The sequence below is a fragment of the Acanthamoeba castellanii genome, assembly GCF_000313135.1.
Source record: "Acanthamoeba castellanii str. Neff unplaced genomic scaffold scf7180000084582, whole genome shotgun sequence".
Lineage (NCBI taxonomy): Eukaryota > Discosea > Longamoebia > Acanthamoebidae > Acanthamoeba > Acanthamoeba castellanii.
The window spans coordinates 141,977-160,188 of NW_004457252.1; the positions used below are offsets into that span (position 1 = coordinate 141,977).

Sequence of the window (18,212 nt, forward strand, 5' to 3'; positions counted from 1 at the left end):
AAGAGGGAAAAAGGATACGGCACGGTGGATTCCCGGGTGGTCGCCCACCCCAGTACTAACACCGCCTGACGCAGCTTAACTTCGCTGTTCGGATGGGAAGCGGTGCTTTCTGCGCAGTATGGCCGTATCCGATGGTCACTCACCTCTCTTCCGCCATCACCCAGGCACATCGCCAGGCACCACATGCAGTAGCGCTGACAGCATCTCCGTGAGCCCTGCTTCCATCAAGCCATGAACACCTCCGTTGAGCACACGGTTGTGATGCAAGGGGGTATTGTTTTCTCCAAGCTTGCTTCTGTGATCTGGGGAAGACACGGGAGGGGGGAGGGGGCTGGCTACTCCATGACGTCGAGAGACGGCGCTGCCTCACCCGCCGCCTGAGCAGCAGCGGCGGCAGCGGCGGCAGGAGCTTCCTCCATGTCGTCGGTCGGCTGCGGAAGCTTTCCTTCATCGGCGCCTTCCTCCTCCTTCGCGGCCTTCTCCTTCCGCTGCTCCTCTTCCTCTTCCTGGCGGAGCTCCTCCTCGAGGTGGTCGACTTCGACGTCGACGTCGTCGGCCGCCACGATGGGCTCCTCCTGCTCCTCCGCGACCTCGTTTCTGGCCTCCGCCCGGCCCTCCTCTTCCTCCTCCCCCTGGGAATGGGCGGGGGAGGAGCTGCTCCGGCGCTTCCTCCGCCCGCCCTCGGCCTCCTTGCCCTTCTTCTGCTTGTTGGCCAGGCTCGCCAGCCTCTGCCTCATCGAACCGCCGCCGCCAATCTTCTCCTTCTTCTCCCTCTTCCTCTTCTTCTTTCCGCCCTCGGCCTCCTTCCCTTCGCCCTGGCCCTCTTCCTCCTCTCCTCCGCCTTCTTCTTCTTCTCCGTCGCCTCGGCTCCTCCGCTGCCGCTTGCCTCCTCGGCTTTTCCGACGACCGCCGCCGCCGCTCTTCTCTTCTCCGTGGTCGTCGTTGCCGCCGGAGTCGCCCTCGGCCTCGTCGTCGCCGCTCTTGGGCAGCTCCCGGTCGTCGTCCTCCCCCTCCGCGTCGTCGTCGTCGTCGTCCAAGTCTGAGCCCGAGTAGAAGTCATCCTATCCCCCCCCCCATGTGAGACCAAACGATCGACAACCGCGTGGGCGTGCGTGTCGTGTCGTGTCGTTGGTCGTGTCGTGTCTGAGTGAGTGCGCGTGCGTACAGGCTTCCGCTTCTTCTTCTTGGGGGTGGTGGAGGAGCCGCTTCGCCTGCGTCGCTCGGAGGGTTCGTCGCCGTCGGCCGCGGCGCCGGACTGGCGGCGAGACGCGCCCTTCTTGGGCGTGGGTTCGCGCGGGGCGGGCGCCTCGCGCGAGGCCCATGTGGCCTGGAGCATCTCGAGGTGCTTCTTCTTGTCCTCGGCCATGCGCTGCAGGCGCGCCTTCTCGTCCTCGATGGCCTGCACCCTCTCCAGCTCGGCCTTGCGCCGCTTCTCCGCCTCTTCCGCGGCCGCCTGGCGCTGGGACTCGCGCTTGCGGGCGGTCTCGGTCTCGTCGGTCTCGGCTTGGGCCACCAGGGCCTCGAGGGTGGTGACGTAGGCGCGGCACTTGGCGGCGTGCTTCTCGGCCTGCTTGGGGTTGAAGTTGAGGCGCGCGTGGGGCGTCTTGGCCGGGATGGTGGCCAGGTGGGTGAAGGTGCGCTCGGCCACGCGCAGCTCGGCGAGGGCCGACTTCATCTCGCCGGCGAGCAGGCTCTTCTTCTCCGTCTTCTCCTTCTTCACCACCTGCCGCGCGTAGGCCTCCTGCGACAGGGCCAGGTTGAACCACAGCTGGTTGTTGTTGGGGCTGAGCCGCAGCGCCTTCAGCAGCACCTGCATACACGCGTTCCGTGACGTCAGCCCCCCCCCGCAATGTCACGTAACTATGTGCGGAATGTTGCATACCTGCTTGCATTCCTGCATGTGGCCGTACTCGAAGTAGGCCTTGGCGAGGAAGAGCATGACCTCGGGGTCCTTGTTGCCGAAGAACTTGCGGAGGCAGTTCTGGTACATCTTGATGGCGTTCACGAACTCGCCCTGCGCCAGGTAGACGTGGCCTAGGTTGAGCCACACGTCCGGCATGGTCGTGGTCGCCTCGCGGACTTTGATGAAGAAGTCCTTGGCCTCGTTGAGCTCGTTCCGCTCGGCCAGGATGATGCCCAGCCCGTTCGCGGCGTACATGTTGGCCGGATTCTTGAGCAGCACCCGCCAGTAGTGGTCCATCGCATGCTGCAAATACCTATATCCGCAACAATTTAGATACACACAGTAAATAGCAATAATAAAATGAAAAACAGATGAAATTAACAAGAAAAAGTGAGTCATAGCTGACCGAGCAAACGGTGGTGATTGTAACGGGCGGCGGGAACGGTGGCACGTACTTCTCGGCCTTGTCCTTCTTGTCGAACTTGGCGGCGTAGAAGATGTTGCCGAGAGCGAGGAGCACGTAGGGATCGCTGGGGCGATCTTGAGGATGTGTTCGAACTTCTTCTGGCCCGGCTGCCACTCCTCCTTCTGCAGGTGGAGGTTGCCCAGCAGGCACCAGGCCTCCGGGTGCGACTCGTTGATGGCGAACGTCTCTGCATAGAGAGAAGAGAGAGAGAGAGAGATTTGTTAGATCAGCAATAGAGTTGTCGCGTGATGGCGTCGTGTCGCCAGTGTGCTGCGCGTGTCGCGTAGCGTAGCGCTGGCCAAAAGGAAGAGAGCGAGAGCGAGAGCGAGAGAAAGAGAATGACTCGAACCTTTAAACCACTCGGAGGCCTCGAAGATGTGTCCCTTGTCCCGGGCCATGCAGCCCAGCCGCAAGTAGCAGTCCACGTAGTTGGGGTGCTCCTTGAGGATCGCTTTGTACAGACTGGCCGCCTGCTCCGACCTGTGTGATTGAATAGTTTTTTATATAAATATTTTTAATATGATATATTAAAATTATATTAAATATATATGTAACATGTACATAACTCACATCAGCATCCGCACACCACTGCACGCACACGCAGACACGACCACACACGACACACACACGCGCGCGAAATAGCGAGGCTAGAGGGTACCTGTGCTGGGCCTCATAGAGGCGACCGAGGTTGTAGAGGGTGGTGATGTCGAGTGCCTTGAATTCCTCCTCGGTGGCCCCGGATTCGGCGAGCGCGAGGCGGTAGGCCTGCTCGGCGCCCTCGACGTTGCCCAGCTGGTGTCGGAGCACGCCCACGTTGTTCCACAGCTCGATGGGCACGGGCTCGCCCTGGGCCTGGAGCAGGGTGGTGGCCTTTTCGTAGGCCTTGAGAGCCTCGGTGTAGTTCTTCTGGCGCTCGACCAGGTCGCCCAGCTCGACCCACGCCTCGGTGTCCTTCGGGTGCGTTTCGGTGATGCGGCGGAAGTGGTGGATGGCCTTGTCGCGCTTGCCCGTGTGTGCGTAGAGCGAGGCCAGGATCTTGAGGGTCTCGTAGTTGTCCGGGTACTTCTTGTTCACCACCTCGAACGACGCGATCGCCTTGGCCGTCTCGCCCTTGGCCAGGTACATCTGCCCGAGCCCGTAGTGCGCCAGCGTGTACTCCGGCCACATGTCCGTCGCCCTGCCATTATCGCACAGCGCACATGTCAGCTCACTCCAACACACACACGACACACACGACACACACCGGGCGAGGCGAAATTACTGATAGTAGCAGGTGAAGGCCTTCTCGTAGTCCTCCTGGGCGTGGTAGGCGCGCGCAAAGTGGAAGAAGCTCTCGGCCTTGATCTCGCGCACGGTGGTGTTGTTGAAGGCGGCCTGGGCCAAGTGGATGGTCTTCTTGTACTCCTTCTTGTAGAAGAAGTGGTTGGCCAGGTGGTTGAGCACGAACGAGTTCGACGGGTCGGCGTCATAGGCCTGCTTGAGGAGCGACATGGCGCGGTGTACGGCCTTGGGCTTGGCCGTGTTGAGCTCGAGCACGGCCAGGGCGGCCAACGCGGGCACGTTGTCGGGCTCGAGCACGAGCACGCGCTCAAAGGCCTTGCGGGCGAGCTCCAGCCGGTTGAGGCGGTAGTGGCAGAAGGCCAGGCCCAGCCGCACCGCACCCGGGCACGACGGGTTGAGCTCCAGCACCTTCCGGTAGTACCCGAACGCCTCCTCGTAGTTCTTCTTGTTGTACGCGATGCACGCCTGACATCATAACAACAATAAATATAAATCATTATAAATAAACAAAAAACAAACAAACAAACAATTACGGTCACAACGGATGTTGGTTGGTTGGTTGCGCAAAGTACCTTGCCGAGGAGGGCCGGGGCGTTGGCTGCGTTGCCATCGAGCACGGTGTCGAAGTACTTGTCGGCTCGATCAGCCGAGCCTTTGCATAGCAGCAGCACACCTACATGTGCACCCGCACCCCCTCGCGTTGTTTAGCCAACAACAACACTACCAGCAACCAACAAGAACAGTGTGCACAATAGCGCAGCGTGTGCGTGAGGCACGGTGGCGATGGAGACAGCACCTTTGCCGACCCAGGTCATCTCCTGCTGCACGTCGATCTTGTCGGCCTTGTTGTAGTTGTTGGTAGCCAGATCGTAGAACTGGTCGCGCTGGGCGTCCTTGGACTTGACGGCGAGTTTGATGTAGTAGCCGGCCAACACGTTGAGGATGGCAATGCGCTGCCGCTTCGACTCCTCGTCCATGTACCGCGGTACATGCTCCAGACCTGCATCATCACCGCCATCACCGACCCCCGTCGTCATTCACACATAGCCTTGGTGCCGGCCGCGGCGCTACAAAGTACAACAAGGGCGGTTGTACGTACTCTCATCTGAGCCCTCGTCGAGGATGAGCTTGAAGTTTTCAGGCATGCCCTGTTTGTAGTACTCCACCTAAAAAAAAGACAGCAACCATGAAGTGGGTTCAGAATCGTGTAGAAGATTATTTGGGGGGGGGTGCGATGAACAAGAGGATTCGGTGTGGGGAGGTACAGCAAATTTGAGCCAAACGTCGAGCGGGGCGAGCTCGGCCTTGAGGATATCCACGATGTCGTTGGCATCTTTAGGCAGCTCACTCACATTGACGCGCACGCACTCATCGGATCCATGCACTGGAATGAGAATCGCTTCCTCGGTATCGCCTTGCGCTCCTCCCTCCTCGTGATCGGGATGGAACACATCCATCTCGTCGCTGCCGTCACGACCGTAGCTGCTGTCGAGGTCCATCCCAGCAGCCTTGCCGTCCATCGCAACAAAGATCGACGTGCTTTTTTCACAGCCCAAGTCTTTGTTTTTTTGGAATTTTCTTGTTTGGTGTTTCAAATATGTTTGGTAACGCCGAAACGGAAAAACAACAATCACCACAGCAGCATCATCAAATCAACAGCAGACAGCAGCAAATGGCGACAGTGATTCATGCAACTGAGGTGGCCCAGGTTGCCGCGGCTGTGAGCTCGTGTGCCGGCGTGCTCCACTTTTGGGCGGAGTGGTGCGGTCCGGCCAAGCAGATGAGCGCCATCTTCGCCGAACTCGCCCGTGCCAACCCCACCATTACCTTTGTAGAGGTAAGCTCTCCCCCGCCCCTCGGCCTTGCCCTTCGTGAGATATGCATGCCCCCGCCCACGACTGAAATGCTGGATGGAATGGAATGGTGATTGCGCGTAGGTGGAGGCTGAGAAGTTGCCCGAGGTCGCCGAGCGCTATGACGTCAAGGCCGTGCCCTACTTCGTCTTCCTCCTCGTACGTGCTGCATGCTCCTCGGCCGCGGTGGTGCTGCGCGTGGGGCGAAAAGAAGACGACGAAGAAGAATGACTGAACGACGACGTACGGCGCATGTGGTGGTGGGTGATGGAACACACCACAGGGCGGCAAGGTGAAGGAGTCGGTCGAGGGCGCCAACCCGCCCGAGGTGGTGCGCGCCGTGCGCGAACTCGCCGCGGCGGCAGCATCGGGCAGCACCGCCACCGCCGTCAAGGCGGCCTCCGCGCCCCAGGCCGCTGCCACCAGCGCCGCTGCCGCCTCTCCGGAGGACGTCCAGGCCCGGCTCACCAAGCTCACCTCCTTCGCTCCCGTCATGCTCTTCATGAAGGGTCCGCACACTTCTCTCTCCCCACAGCGCAGGCAAACTCATGATAATGATAATGATAACGTTGATGTTGTTGATGTTGTTGATGTTGATGATGCAGGCACGCCTGAGGCGCCCAAGTGCGGCTTCAGCAGGAAGATTGTGGAGATACTCAACCAGGAGCACGTCCGGTTCGGCTCCTTTGACATCCTGAGCGACAACGAGGTGCGGGAGGGGCTCAAGAAGCTGAGCAACTGGCCCACCTACCCGCAGCTCTACGTCAACGGCAAGCTCATTGGCGGCCTCGACATCGTCAAGGAGCTCCACGAGGAGGGCGAGTTCCCCTCCGTCTTCCCCAAGCAGGTGCGCGCCTCCCTCCCCCGCGCTTCGCACGTTGTTGTGCGCACACTGGTGAATAGTAGCTTACGTTTACTTGCACAACCACACGCGCCATCGCACGCATCAGGAGGACGACCTGAACACGCGGCTGCAGAAGCTCATCAGCCAGGCGCCTGTCGTGCTCTTCATGAAGGGCAGCCCTGACGCCCCTCGCTGCGGCTTCTCCAATAAGTGCGCATCACCACCTTCCTCCTCCTCCCTCCGTGTTGCGTCATGTGCTATGTGGGCTCATCGGTAATGGTGTGTGTGTGTGTGTGTGTGGGCACCACAGGACGGTGGCCCTGTTGCAGGGCGCTGGGATCAAGTTCGCGCACTTTGACATCCTGAGCGACAGCGAGGTGCGGGAGGGGCTCAAGAAGTACAGCAACTGGCCCACCTACCCGCAACTCTACGTGAGTGGCAAGCTCGTCGGCGGCCTTGACATCATCAAGGAAATGCACGAAGAGGGTGAACTCCTCGCCGTCATCCCGCCCGAGGCCAAATAATAACTTGCCGGGAGCAAAGTAATGATGTACCGTGTGGAGTAAGGAGCTAGCCACAATAACTTCTAAGTTCTAACTCCTTTCTGGCGACTTTTACAAAGTGCTAATAAATCCTCGCACCTGAATGGCTGTGCGCCGGTTGGTTTCTCCTGAGAAAGGACCATAAATGGAGGGGCGGCTTGTACAACAAACTGTTGCAAGGGAAAAAGGGCAGATGAACAAGCAGACAAGTTTATGGCAAAATATAGGATCAGGGGAGAAAAAGGAAAACTTGATGGCTCATAACTGCTCTGTAGTGGGGAAGAGGTGCTGATGGTGAGGAAAAAAAGTGTGAGTAGAGTGGTGAAATGTATTATGGAATACAAACTGCTTACCTATGTATTGGAAAGTAGCCACTGGCTAAGGAAGTTGTTGACTTCCTCCAAAGCTGGTTTGAAGGATGAAGGGCGAAGTCTGGGTGTTAGGGAAGTGTCCTGTGGACTATCATCAGGGTGCTGGAGAGCTTCCTTCATTGTAAAGCTTTTTTTGGCTGAGGTTTGATGAACAAGAGAGCATCTGAACCAACCCTCTTGCCTCTCTGAGCTGTTCTTTGTAGTCATTGTTTGCAGTGAAGGTAAGTATTCCAGAATACTGCCCTGTTTGTCTTGTTGAGTACATTCTCTGTTCTGACTGGCTTTTTTCTGCAGAGGAGTGTGACCAGATCATGAACTGCAAGGAATCAGCCACATGTAAAATTTGCTGCTTTGCCCAGGATCACTTGCTGTGGGTTGCTGGTGGCAACCACAGGTGGGAGGTGTACCTGCGCCTGAACAGTGAGGGAGTGCTGGACCCTGGGAATCACTGGTTGTGCTGTCTCACCACTCTCTACTGGTGGCTGGACTTCAGCCCCAAGACCATGCAAGAGGTCACCCTTCTTGCTGACTGCCAGAATGTCAACAGCTCACTCTGCAGTGAGATGTTTTTCTGCAACAAGGTGAAGTCCCCTTTCTTTCTTTTTTTTGTGTTTTATGCACTAACTTTGCTTCCACAGCTTGCCATCAGCTGAGCGCAATACCAATGTCAGCCTCAGAAGTCAACCAGCCAGCTTGACCTTCAACATGGCGACTTCAAGGGTTGCCACAAGTGAATAATAATAATGATAGTACTAACGCCACTCTATTGCGGTAAGGGTACATGCGGGTGGTCACTGCACGCCGAGCAGTTTCTTGTACTGCTCATAGGCGGTGAAGGTGAGGGACGCTGCTGGCATCAAATACATCAATCGCGGACCTGCGGACGACGACCACCAGCCACCAGCCGCCACCAGCAGCCACGGCACGCCAAAGGTCAGCACAATCGAATCGGCGGCAGCGGCGGCAGCGGCGGCAGCAGCAGCAGCCAACGGCTCGAGGGCACCCAGTGGGTGTGGCGCGTTGGAGGGGTGCTGGCGGCGTGAAGCCGGTGTCCTCGCCGTGTGGGTGGGGTGTTTGTGCCTCCTCCTCCTCCTTTCAGGTGGGAGAGGAGTGGAGAGGAGTGCCCAAGGCGTACCCAAGCCGCGGGTGAGTCCGCGAGGTCCCTCCTCCTGCAGGATGACCCGGAAGGTGGACAGGATGCCCTTGTAGCGCTCCCTCTCCTGCCACGCCACACGCCACACGCCACACGCCACACGCCAGCGACGACGACGACGACGGAACGGTTCACGCGCCCGTATGTGAGCTTCCGGGGATCACCGGTGTTTGGCCACCGCACGACCGCCAACGGGGAGCGCGCACCTCAGGAGGAAGAGTGGCGAGGGTCTGTAGGCGGGTCTTGACGACGTCGAACGGGATGGTGCACGTCGCCGCGCAGCCGCCGGCCAGCGCCCCGGCCAGCAGATGGTTGTAGGCGTGCTCCCCGTCCTGCCCGCGCCGCGGATGAGGGGAGTGGTCACAACGCGAGCAGCTCCTCTCAGTCTCTCTCTCCCCCCCAATGGATGGGCACGTGTGTGTGGGCGGCGGGAAATGGCCTGGGGGGGAGGTTTGGAGGGTTGGGGGGGGCACACCTTCATGTAGAGCACCTGGGCCTGCTTGGACAGCTCGTAGGTGAGGAAGTAGACCATCGCAAACGGCACGTCCCGCATTGCGGCGATCGTATAGCCTGCTCGCACCCCCGCATGGATAAGAGAGAGAGAGAGAGAGAGAGAGAGAGGTACCTCTATCTATATCTATAGAGAGAGAGAGAGTGGCGTGGCGCATGTGGATGCGGTGTCGTGTGATGTGTCGTGTGCGGAGCACCTGCCCACAGCCCGCGCCAGCCTTCGGTCTTGATGAGCAGCCGCAGCGCCGCAAAAGTGCCCAATCCCTGTTCGCCGCGACCACACACACCCGCATGGCATCCGCCGTAAGGCATCCCCCCCAAATGTGTGGTCAATAATGGCGGCGGGGGGGGGCGCGGGTACGGGGGCGGCGCGGGCAGGGAGGAGAGGAAGGAGAGGAGGCGAGGCCACGTGCACGCCACCTTGTACTGAGAGCGGAGGAGGCTGCCCTGCACCTGCAGCCGCTGTCGCAGGATGTCAAACGGCGTCCGGCACGCGGTACCCAGCAGGCGTGCGAGGCCACCTGACGCACAGGCCGCCGCCGCCGCCGCCGGTATCATCAGTGGGCGTTAACATACACAATCCGCAGACCAGTGCGCGCGGGCGCCGTCGTGTGGGTGCCTCCGCACCGGCAGCCGCACAACGGACTGCAGCGGCACATCCACACTAGTGGCTACCCCAGCGCTGGGAGAGATTGGGGGAGGGAGGGAGGGCAAGTACCGGCGATGAGGGGCACGGCCGGGTGCTTGAATATGAAGTTGTTGTGGTTGGTCCTGTCACCCGTGGTATACATCTTGAGGAGGGCCTTGAATTGTTCGTAGAACATGAAGGAGATGGCCGCCGCCGGTGTTATGTACCTGCGGACCCCACCCAACAAGTGTGACACCCAGTTCCAGACGACGACGACGACGTCAGGATTCTACGAATAAACAAGCAAAACTGGTTAAAACAAACAAAAAAATTGTTCACTACTGGAGGGCCACGTGGTGCCTCTGAGGCGCCCAATCCTGTGTGGGGAGAGGTGAGGAGAGAGGAGGAGGGGAGCACACATGAGGCGCGGCGGGAGACCCTTGAAGAAGCCCAGCACGCCTTCTTCCTTGAGGATGGTCACCAGGGCGTGCCGCGCGCCTTCGTACCTGGAGCCAGGAAGGGGCGCGTATCCTGATGGTGAGCAGCGCATGGCAACGTTAACCACCACCCATTCGTATGGGTGATGCAGACGTGACACACGCGACACACGACTCACAGGCACGCGACGAGTTCATTCACAACTCACACACGGCACACGCACACGCGCACGGCACGATAGAAACATCACACACGCCTCGTTGATAAGGGAGGTGGGCAGCACGTACTGGCGAACGGACTTGAATCGGCCCTGGAACTGGAGTCTCGTCTTGATGGTGTCTGCAGGCGGGCGGGCAGTGGGTTAACACCCCCCCCCCGAGTGATCCGCGCAGTGGTGAGAAGCAATGGCGGGCGTGTGCCGCGCGTGCTCGGGGCAGGTGCGGAACACAGAAGGGGACGTACCGATGGGCGACATTAGCACGGCTGCCGTCACGCGAGCAGAGGCGCCTGCCGCAAAGTATCGCCCGAGGCGGCGCCAATCGGCTTGTCCGCCCAGCTTCTCCCTGTCTGCCCCCAGTGCGCACAGGAAAAACCAAAAATCATTTAAAATGTATATATCAAAGTATAAATTAAATTGTCATGCCGTGTTGAGCGCTGTTGTACCTTTGTTCATCGCGCCGGGGCTCTCCTTCCTTTTGTGTTTTGCGGCCGCCCCAAGTGCAGGCCTTTGACCCCGGCGTGATCTAGATGGGGTCCAATCTGTGCTGCTGGAGTAAAAACAAAGAAATTGGACAGGAAATGTTGTATCCTGGCGTTGTTTCTTGTTTACTCTTCCTGCTCTTGCGGGCCAACAGTTACAGGCCTTGTGTGGAAACTCTGGTAGCCAGACCAATTCACACCACCAATACACTCTTTCAAGGGACCAGGAGTGTGAACATCCCCTCCCCAGATATACCTCGGCACGAAATACACTTCGCGCCACATCCGGATGTCGGCGCCCCCGAGGCGCCCCCCGCCCAGCCCGGGAGGCTGTTCGGGCTCCCACTCCACCATCATCCTCACCACCACCACCTCGATCGGCTCCAACACCACGACCAGTAGTGTTAGTGGCGGCGGCGGCCCAGCTGTCGCTTCGCCCCCCCTGATCATCACCAAACCTCTGCCCATCCCTCCCGCTCAACGGCGAGGCGCCACGACTGCTATCATGGGACATCCTCGCCCACGTCGTCGTCGTCGTCCTCGTCGTCGTCGTCGTCTTTGTCCCACTCCTCGTCGGCTTTGCCGGCCGTGGCCAGAGGGGCCGGCGAGCACCACCAGCAGTTGCCCACGTGGCGGTCCCCCGTCTCACCTTTCCTGGGCCATCCGGCGGCGTCCTCGTCGTCTTCGGCTCGCACGTCCCCGCGCCCTGCGCTGCCCTCCCCCTCGTCATCCTCCTCCTCCTCCTCCTCCTCTTCGTCGTCATCCTCTTCCGCCGAGGACAGGCAGTTCCGGCGCAGCCTCCCGGTGCTGGCCCGCTCCCCGCGTGGCCCTCAATCACCAGCTGCTGCTGGTGGTGCTGCTGGTGCTGCGGGTGGTGGCGAGGCCTGCGGCAGCAGCACGACGGGCGGCAGCTCGCCGCGCACTCCCTCGTCGTCGTTCGCCGCCCTCCTGGGCGTCTTCTCCAACGGCGGGCAGGCCACACCCGCACGATCCCCTCTCCCCGAGCTGCGGTCCCCTCGCCACTCGCTCGTGGCGCCACTCACCCGACCCGCGCACCTGCCGCCCGGCCCCACCACACAGCCACCAACGTTGCAGCAGCCGCCCCTCGTGCCGGCGCCAACGTTCGCCCACCACCACCACCACAGCCCCAAGGGAGTCCCCTCCCCACCGGTACGTGGGCTCCTCCGCCGTTGCTGCAAAGCTCCGCAAGAACCAAACAACTAACGGTCGCGTGTCTGCCCCCCCCCCACACTACTCGCGGCACACGCGCACGTGAGCAGACGACGCGGTCCCACGCCCTCGGGAGGCTGCCGGCACCAGTGACGCCCGCTCGAGACCGGTCTTCTACCGCCCCCGCAGGTACCGGTACCTCCTCCCACCCCAACACCACCGAGAGGCGGTAGGGCTCAACTCCCGTGCCCTCCGGTGGCTATGGTGGTGGGCGGTGGTGGTGCAGAATGGGAGCGAGCGTCAGCCATCGGCCCCGCGGCGGCCGCAGCGCCCCTGCTCAACAACAGCGCCGCCCCGAACTCGCCCCCGCGAAGAGAGAGGAGCGCGGCGATGGCGCCGTTCGACACGAAAGAAGACCGCACGTCGCCAAAGCAACGTTGCGAGGTCGAAGGTGAACCCGTTGTAGCCCACGTGGCGGCCGCCGCCGCCGCGGTGGTGGGTCCGGACAGCGACGCGGATGTACCCGAGAAGGAGCACACGTCGGCCGGCGAACCAGAACCGCCGTCGGAACCGGTGTGTCCTGTCAACCACCAGCGGAAAGTGGTGGGGGAGGTCAATAGTCACGGGCGCGAAGCTGAAGCAGAGGCTCCTACCCCCGCCACAGCCGATGATGATGCTGCTGCTGCTACTGCAGTACCATCACCACCATCACCGCGATCACCATCACCATCACTAGCACCAGTGGCCGTTACCGATGCAGCTGCCCCGGACGAGGGCGCCAGCCATCAGCAGCTCGAAGCAGAGGCCACGGCCGAGACAGACGCCGTGGTGGTGGTGGAAGCGGCGGCGGGACCCGGGCTGGGCGAGTGGCAGGGGAGGAGAGACGAGGACGAGGTGTACAGCAGGGAGGACGGGTCGTTCCGGCGCGCCGACGGCACCTACGGCCACTGGGGCACCGACGGACACTACTACTACGTGGGCTTCTGGGGCGAGGACGGCCAGTACCACGAGGGCTACCGAGACAGCGACAACGTCTACTGGGAGGGTATACGCGACACACACGACACACACACCACACACACCCGACCTGCTTGACACACTCACGCACACGCACACGCACACGCACGCACGCACACACACACACACACACACACACACACACACACACACACACACACACACACATGCGCACGCACGCACACGCACTCACTACACGCACACCACACGCATATTCCATCACACCTGTTTTCCCGTTGGAGATTCCCCTGCTGACCAGAGCTGGCGGCGGCGGCGGCGGCGGCGGTACTAGGCTATTGGACGGACGACGGGCAGTGGGTGGACCTGTCGGCGGCCACCCCCACCAACAACCCGGCGCTGAGTTCGCTGTACTCGTCGATCCTCAACATCCAGCCGGACGACGACGACGACAAGCAGGACACCTCCGCGACCACCGCCGTGGTGCCTCCTGCGGCGGGGACGGCGGCGGGGGCGGCGGAGGCCAAGCCGGTACTGACCCTTGCTTGGGTCGCCACGACCAGATGTGGAAGCCTCATTTCCCTCCCTGTGCTGCACGTGGTGGGCGTGTGGCGTGCGTGTGCGGCGATGGCAGGACCCCGACGAAGGGCTGACGCAGGAGGAGAAGGAGGAGGCCCAGCGGGTGAAGATGCAGAAGCACGTCACCAACGAGATCCTCGCCACAGAGAGGGCTTACGTGAAGGATCTCGCCTTTGTCGTCGAGGTGCCGCTCTCCCTCCCTCCCCCTCCCATCCCATCTCATGCCGCTCCCGCTTCAAGTTGCTGCTGACCGCCCGGGTTCTTCCTCTTGTGTCTTCTTGTGTGTCGTCGTCGTGTCGTGCGTGTCTCTTCTTCGGTCGTTCCCTCGGCGCAGCGGTTCCAACGGCCCATGGTGCGGCTGGGCATCATCGACGCGGCACAAAGCGGCAGCCTCTTCTCCAACCTGCACCTCCTCAAGGGCGTCAACGAGTCCCTGCTGGCGGCCCTCGAGAAGCACGACGCCGGCCAGTCCAGCATGGGCATTGGTGCCATCTTCTCCGAAGTGGTACGCAGCCCCGCCGCCGCCGCCCGATGGATCTTTCCATGGGGGGCATGCAGACTGGGATGGACTCAGTATGCACTACTTACATCCCTGTTGTGTGTGTGTGTGTTGTGTGTGTCGTGTGCGTGCGTGCGTGCGTGCGTGCGGTGTGTGCACGCATAGACCCCCTACTTCAAGATGTACTCGCAGTATATCAACAACATTGACAAGCAGGAGCGGCTCTACAACCACTTGTACAAGGCCAACAGCAACTTCCGGGTGCTCTGCGACTCAGTTCGTGCGCTGCCAGAGAGCAAGCACCTCGACCTGCCCGCCTACCTCGCCAAGGTACTACACGCACCCCTCAACAGCTCCACACGCGGGAGCCCCATCTATGCTCTTCTATCTTTCTCTTGCTTTGAAAGGGTGGTGGGTACCCCCCCGTACTCATCGCTTCATTATCATTGCCACCGCCGGCGGCGGCCTGTATTGACATTTTTCGCGTTCGCGCGGATGGGCGGGTACGTGCGCAGCCCATGCAGCGCATCTGTAAATACCCTCTTTTGTTTCGCGAGCTGGTGCGGTTCACCCTCCCGACTTCCCCCGAACGCAAGCAGCTCGAAGAGGTCACACCCCCCTCCCCCTCTGCCCCCGCCCTGTCTACACTCCAAATCCATGCGTGTGCAGCAGCAGCCGCCCTGCTGGTGGCGATGGTGGTGACGGTGGAGGCGTATGTATGTGCGCGCAGGTGTGCGCTACGGTGGCAGCGGTGGCGCAGCACATCAACGAGATGAAGGCCAAGGCGGAGGACCAGCAGAAGCTCGCGCAGCTCCTTTCCCGCCTCGACGGGGTACGATGCCCATCCCCATTCGCTCTCCTGGCTCTTCTCCTCCTCCACCGCCCACCATGGCATGGATGGATGGATGGATGGATAGATGGATGACTGACGGGGCGGCCGGTGGGGCTCGGTGTGTGTGCGCGCGCAGTCCGCGTTGGCGCTGGTGACGGCGACGCGTAGGTACCTGCAGGAGGGGTCGTTCGTGGTTCGGTACAACGAAAGTTCGGCGGGCAAGAAGAGCTATCTCTTCCTCTTCTCCGACGCCATCCTCCTGGGCTCGCCCGCAGGCGGCCTCTCCTCCAAGATCAAGCCCAAGCGGTTCTTCATCCTTGGTAGAGCACACGCCCGCCTCTACCAAACCCCCCCTGCCTGCCCATCTCGTCGCTGACACGACCAACGACACGCACACGCACACGCACACGCGACGTGCGCCAACAGACGACCAGGTGGAGGTGGTGGACGTGACATTGGACAGCGAGCACATCTTCGAGATCGGTAATCAGTCCCTGCCACCCTCCATTTTTCCCCTTGCGCGCGGGAGGGACAGAAGCGATGGCTGACAAACAACAAACGTGCGCGCGTGCATCCATGCGTGGATCCCTCAACCGTATATCTATCTATCTATCTATCGACGGATGTATGTAGTCGACCAGAATCCGCGGGTGCCGGATGTGGCGCGCGTGTGGGCGGAGAGCAGAAGGACCAGTGGGTGCAGTCGATCCGCAAGGTGCTCACGCGATTCCAGGAGGGCACCGAGTCCAAGGCCCTCAACCTGCGGCCCCTCGTCACCACCGTACGCGCCTCCACGGATCCTATCCCATCGGTCGTGTGCTCTCCTCATCTCCATGCTGTGTGTCGTGTCGTTGGTCGTGTCGTTGGTCGTTGGTCGTGTTGTGTGCGTCTTGTGTTGGGCGGTGCTACAGCCACGAACCACGCGGGCAGCTACGCAAGGACCCTCCCCGCGCGACGAAAAGGGAGCCAGCGGCGGGAAGATGAGGTCGTTCATCGTGGGGCTGGACCGCGGCCACAAGCTAAAACGCTCGGCCACGGCCGCCCCGCCCGTGGAGGCCCCCTCCACCTCGTCGGTGGCGGTCCCTCTCCCGCCCGTGGCAGCTATCCCGCCCCCGCTGACTGCGGCCGGCGTGCCGCTCTCGCTGGCCTCGTTCCCCTTCCCCCCGCTCCAGCCCCGCTCCCACCACTCTCGCCAGGTGCCGGGCATCCGTCGACCAGCCCCGCGCCCGCCGCCGCAGGCGCCCTTTGTTCCGCAGCGCCCACCGCCGCAGCCGCCTTCGGCGTCCACTTTCTCGCCCGCCACCTCCGTGGCCGCCAGCGCTTCGGCGACGCCTTCGGCCCAGCCCACGAGTGCGACAACGCCACCACCTTCGCCGCCCTTGTCGACCACCGGAGGCACTGCGTCTGGTGGTGGCCTGCTCATCAGCGAGCTCCACGCCAAGCTGGGACAAACAAGGCAGAACCAATAATGAAGCAATGTAAGCATTTATCCTCTCTCTCTCTCTTTGCGAGTGATGTGTCAATGTGGCTGTTCGACTAGTCATGTTGGGCGGAACCAGCAGCGGGCAGGAGCTGTTTGGGGATATCGGGGACACCAGGTCGGAGCTGCTGCTGCTGCTGCTGTTGTCGATCTTCGGAGAGGTCGATGTCGTCCATCTCTCGTTCGTCCCGCGACACCGCGGGGGGTACGGAGGGCGACGCGTGGGCTGGCGAAGGCACGGACGACGCCGACAGTGACGATGACGTGGAGAGCGACCGCACGAACGAAGGAGCCAGGAGAAACACGGAGGGGGAGGACGAGCCAGATGTGCGATGTAGGGAGGAGAGCGCCGGCGAGGCGGACGATGGCGGAGGGCTGGGCGAGGAACGATGATAACTCGGGGTCAGCGACCCGAGGGCGCGCAACGCGGCCAGGTCGTGGTGCGCCCTCCACGGCCGCGTGTGCGATCGCGACGACGACGAAGAGCGAAGAGACGACTGGGGCGGGAGGGGCAGCGACGAGAACGAAGACGAATGAGGCGTCGACACGAAGAGCGAAGACGTGGACGAGGCCAGCGACGAGGCGCCGGTGGAGGGCGACGCGGGAGCCGGGGCGGCGGACAGGGGCGCGGTGATGCTCTCCAGCGACTTCTGCTCGGCGTCAACGCCGATCACGGTCTCCACGATGGCGGCCACGAGCATGAGCGCGGCGGCCAACACGTAGCCGTAGAAGATGTTCTCCGCCCGGCCCGTCTCCAGCAGCCAGCCGAACAGCAGCGGAGCCGCCACCCCGCCCAGCCCCGTCCCTGTGCGGCCGAGACGTCAGTCTCTCGCCACACAACACACGCGACACACGCGACGGGGGAATGTCGCCATCCTTCGTACCGACGGAGTAGAAGAAGGAGATGGCGAGAGCGCGTATCTCGAGGGGGAAGATTTCGCTGACGGTCAAGTAGGCCGCGCTGGCCGCCGGCGACGAGAAGAAGAACACGACCGACCACAGCACCGCCTGCACCAGGGCCCCGATCATGCCTCCGGCGAACAACCAGCCTGGAACACGCACGCACACGCACGCGGCCGGGCGTCGGTGATCGACACATCAGCAACTGCAGCGGTACGGCGGCGCCGGCGGTAGCTGGGCAGCGGAGGAAAGGAGGGGTACCGGTGATGATGAGGAGGACGGCGGAGAGGGAGTAGGTGAGGGCGATCATCTGGCGGCGTCCGATGGTGTCGAAGAGCGGGCCGAGGGTGATGGGACCCAGGAAGTTGCCGATGGCGAACGGCACCAGGTACAGCCCCACCTTCTCGCTCGCCACCCCGTAGAATTCTGCCCGCGACACACAGCGCGTGAGCTCACGCGCAGATGAAGAACGCAAGAGCAAGAGAGATCGCACAGCGCACCGACGAGGATGATGGCGTAGGAGAAGAAGATGGCGTTGTAGAAGAAGGCCTGGGCCACCATGAGGCTAAGGCCGAGCACTGTATGTCGCGGGTAGCGCAGGAAGATGGCGCCCACGACCTCGCGCAGGGGCGTGGAGCGGCGCGGCACGATCGCGATCACGTGGCCCTCTTTCTCGCCCTCCTCCTCGTCCACCGCGTCGTACTCGTTGGAGGATACGTCGTAGCCCCTTTTTGTTGGTTGTTGTTGTTGTTGTTGTTGTTGTTGTTGTTGTTGTTGTTGTTTGCATTATTGCAATCATGTCAATCCACAATCAATTAAAACGTGAGACCCAACTGGAATAACAAGGGCTGGCCAATGGGGTGGGAGGTGCGCACCCGCTGCTGCTGGCGTGGGTGGCGACGGGGCTGTGGCGCGGCGAGGAGAGGGAGAGGAAGCAGGAGGCGAGGAAGGCCGGCAGGCGCGCACCGAGGGCGGCGTTCCAGCGGACCGCCTTGGCCTCCATGTCGCTCACCACCCGCTCGGCCTCGTCCATGCGCCCTGCCGCCACGCCCAGCATCGGCACCAGCATCAGCGCCAGCACCAGAGGAG

At 61.7% G+C, this 18,212-nt stretch overlaps 3 protein-coding genes and 2 pseudogenes across 3 annotated transcripts; 2 read left to right on the forward strand and 3 right to left on the reverse strand.

Moving 5' to 3' along the window:
* Positions 1–335: 335 nt before the first annotated feature.
* Positions 336–5,170, reverse strand: ACA1_048550 (tetratricopeptide repeat domain containing protein; the record flags this gene model as incomplete). The annotated part of the gene is made up of 12 exons (XM_004333019.1): positions 336–1,061; positions 1,166–1,810; positions 1,883–2,216; positions 2,359–2,433; positions 2,463–2,556; positions 2,719–2,849; positions 3,028–3,546; positions 3,631–4,115; positions 4,223–4,323; positions 4,447–4,650; positions 4,750–4,816; positions 4,916–5,170. The coding sequence occupies 12 exons, from the start codon at positions 5,168–5,170 to the stop codon at positions 336–338; spliced, it is 3,636 nt and encodes a 1,211-aa protein (XP_004333067.1).
* A 152-nt stretch (positions 5,171–5,322) lies between these two features.
* On the forward strand, positions 5,323–6,871 carry ACA1_048560 (glutaredoxin, putative; the record flags this gene model as incomplete). Its single annotated transcript, XM_004333020.1, has 6 exons — positions 5,323–5,487; positions 5,588–5,662; positions 5,787–6,012; positions 6,109–6,350; positions 6,454–6,557; positions 6,658–6,871. The coding sequence occupies 6 exons, from the start codon at positions 5,323–5,325 to the stop codon at positions 6,869–6,871; spliced, it is 1,026 nt and encodes a 341-aa protein (XP_004333068.1).
* Positions 6,872–8,051: 1,180 nt separating this feature from the next.
* On the reverse strand, positions 8,052–10,662 carry ACA1_048570 (annotated as a pseudogene).
* A 315-nt stretch (positions 10,663–10,977) lies between these two features.
* ACA1_048580 lies at positions 10,978–16,212 on the forward strand (annotated as a pseudogene).
* A 67-nt stretch (positions 16,213–16,279) lies between these two features.
* On the reverse strand, positions 16,280–18,192 carry ACA1_048590 (sugar transport protein; the record flags this gene model as incomplete). Its single annotated transcript, XM_004333021.1, has 6 exons — positions 16,280–16,449; positions 16,612–17,028; positions 17,108–17,272; positions 17,385–17,549; positions 17,624–17,850; positions 17,999–18,192. The coding sequence occupies 6 exons, from the start codon at positions 18,190–18,192 to the stop codon at positions 16,280–16,282; spliced, it is 1,338 nt and encodes a 445-aa protein (XP_004333069.1).
* Between the last annotated feature and the right edge of the window lie 20 nt (positions 18,193–18,212).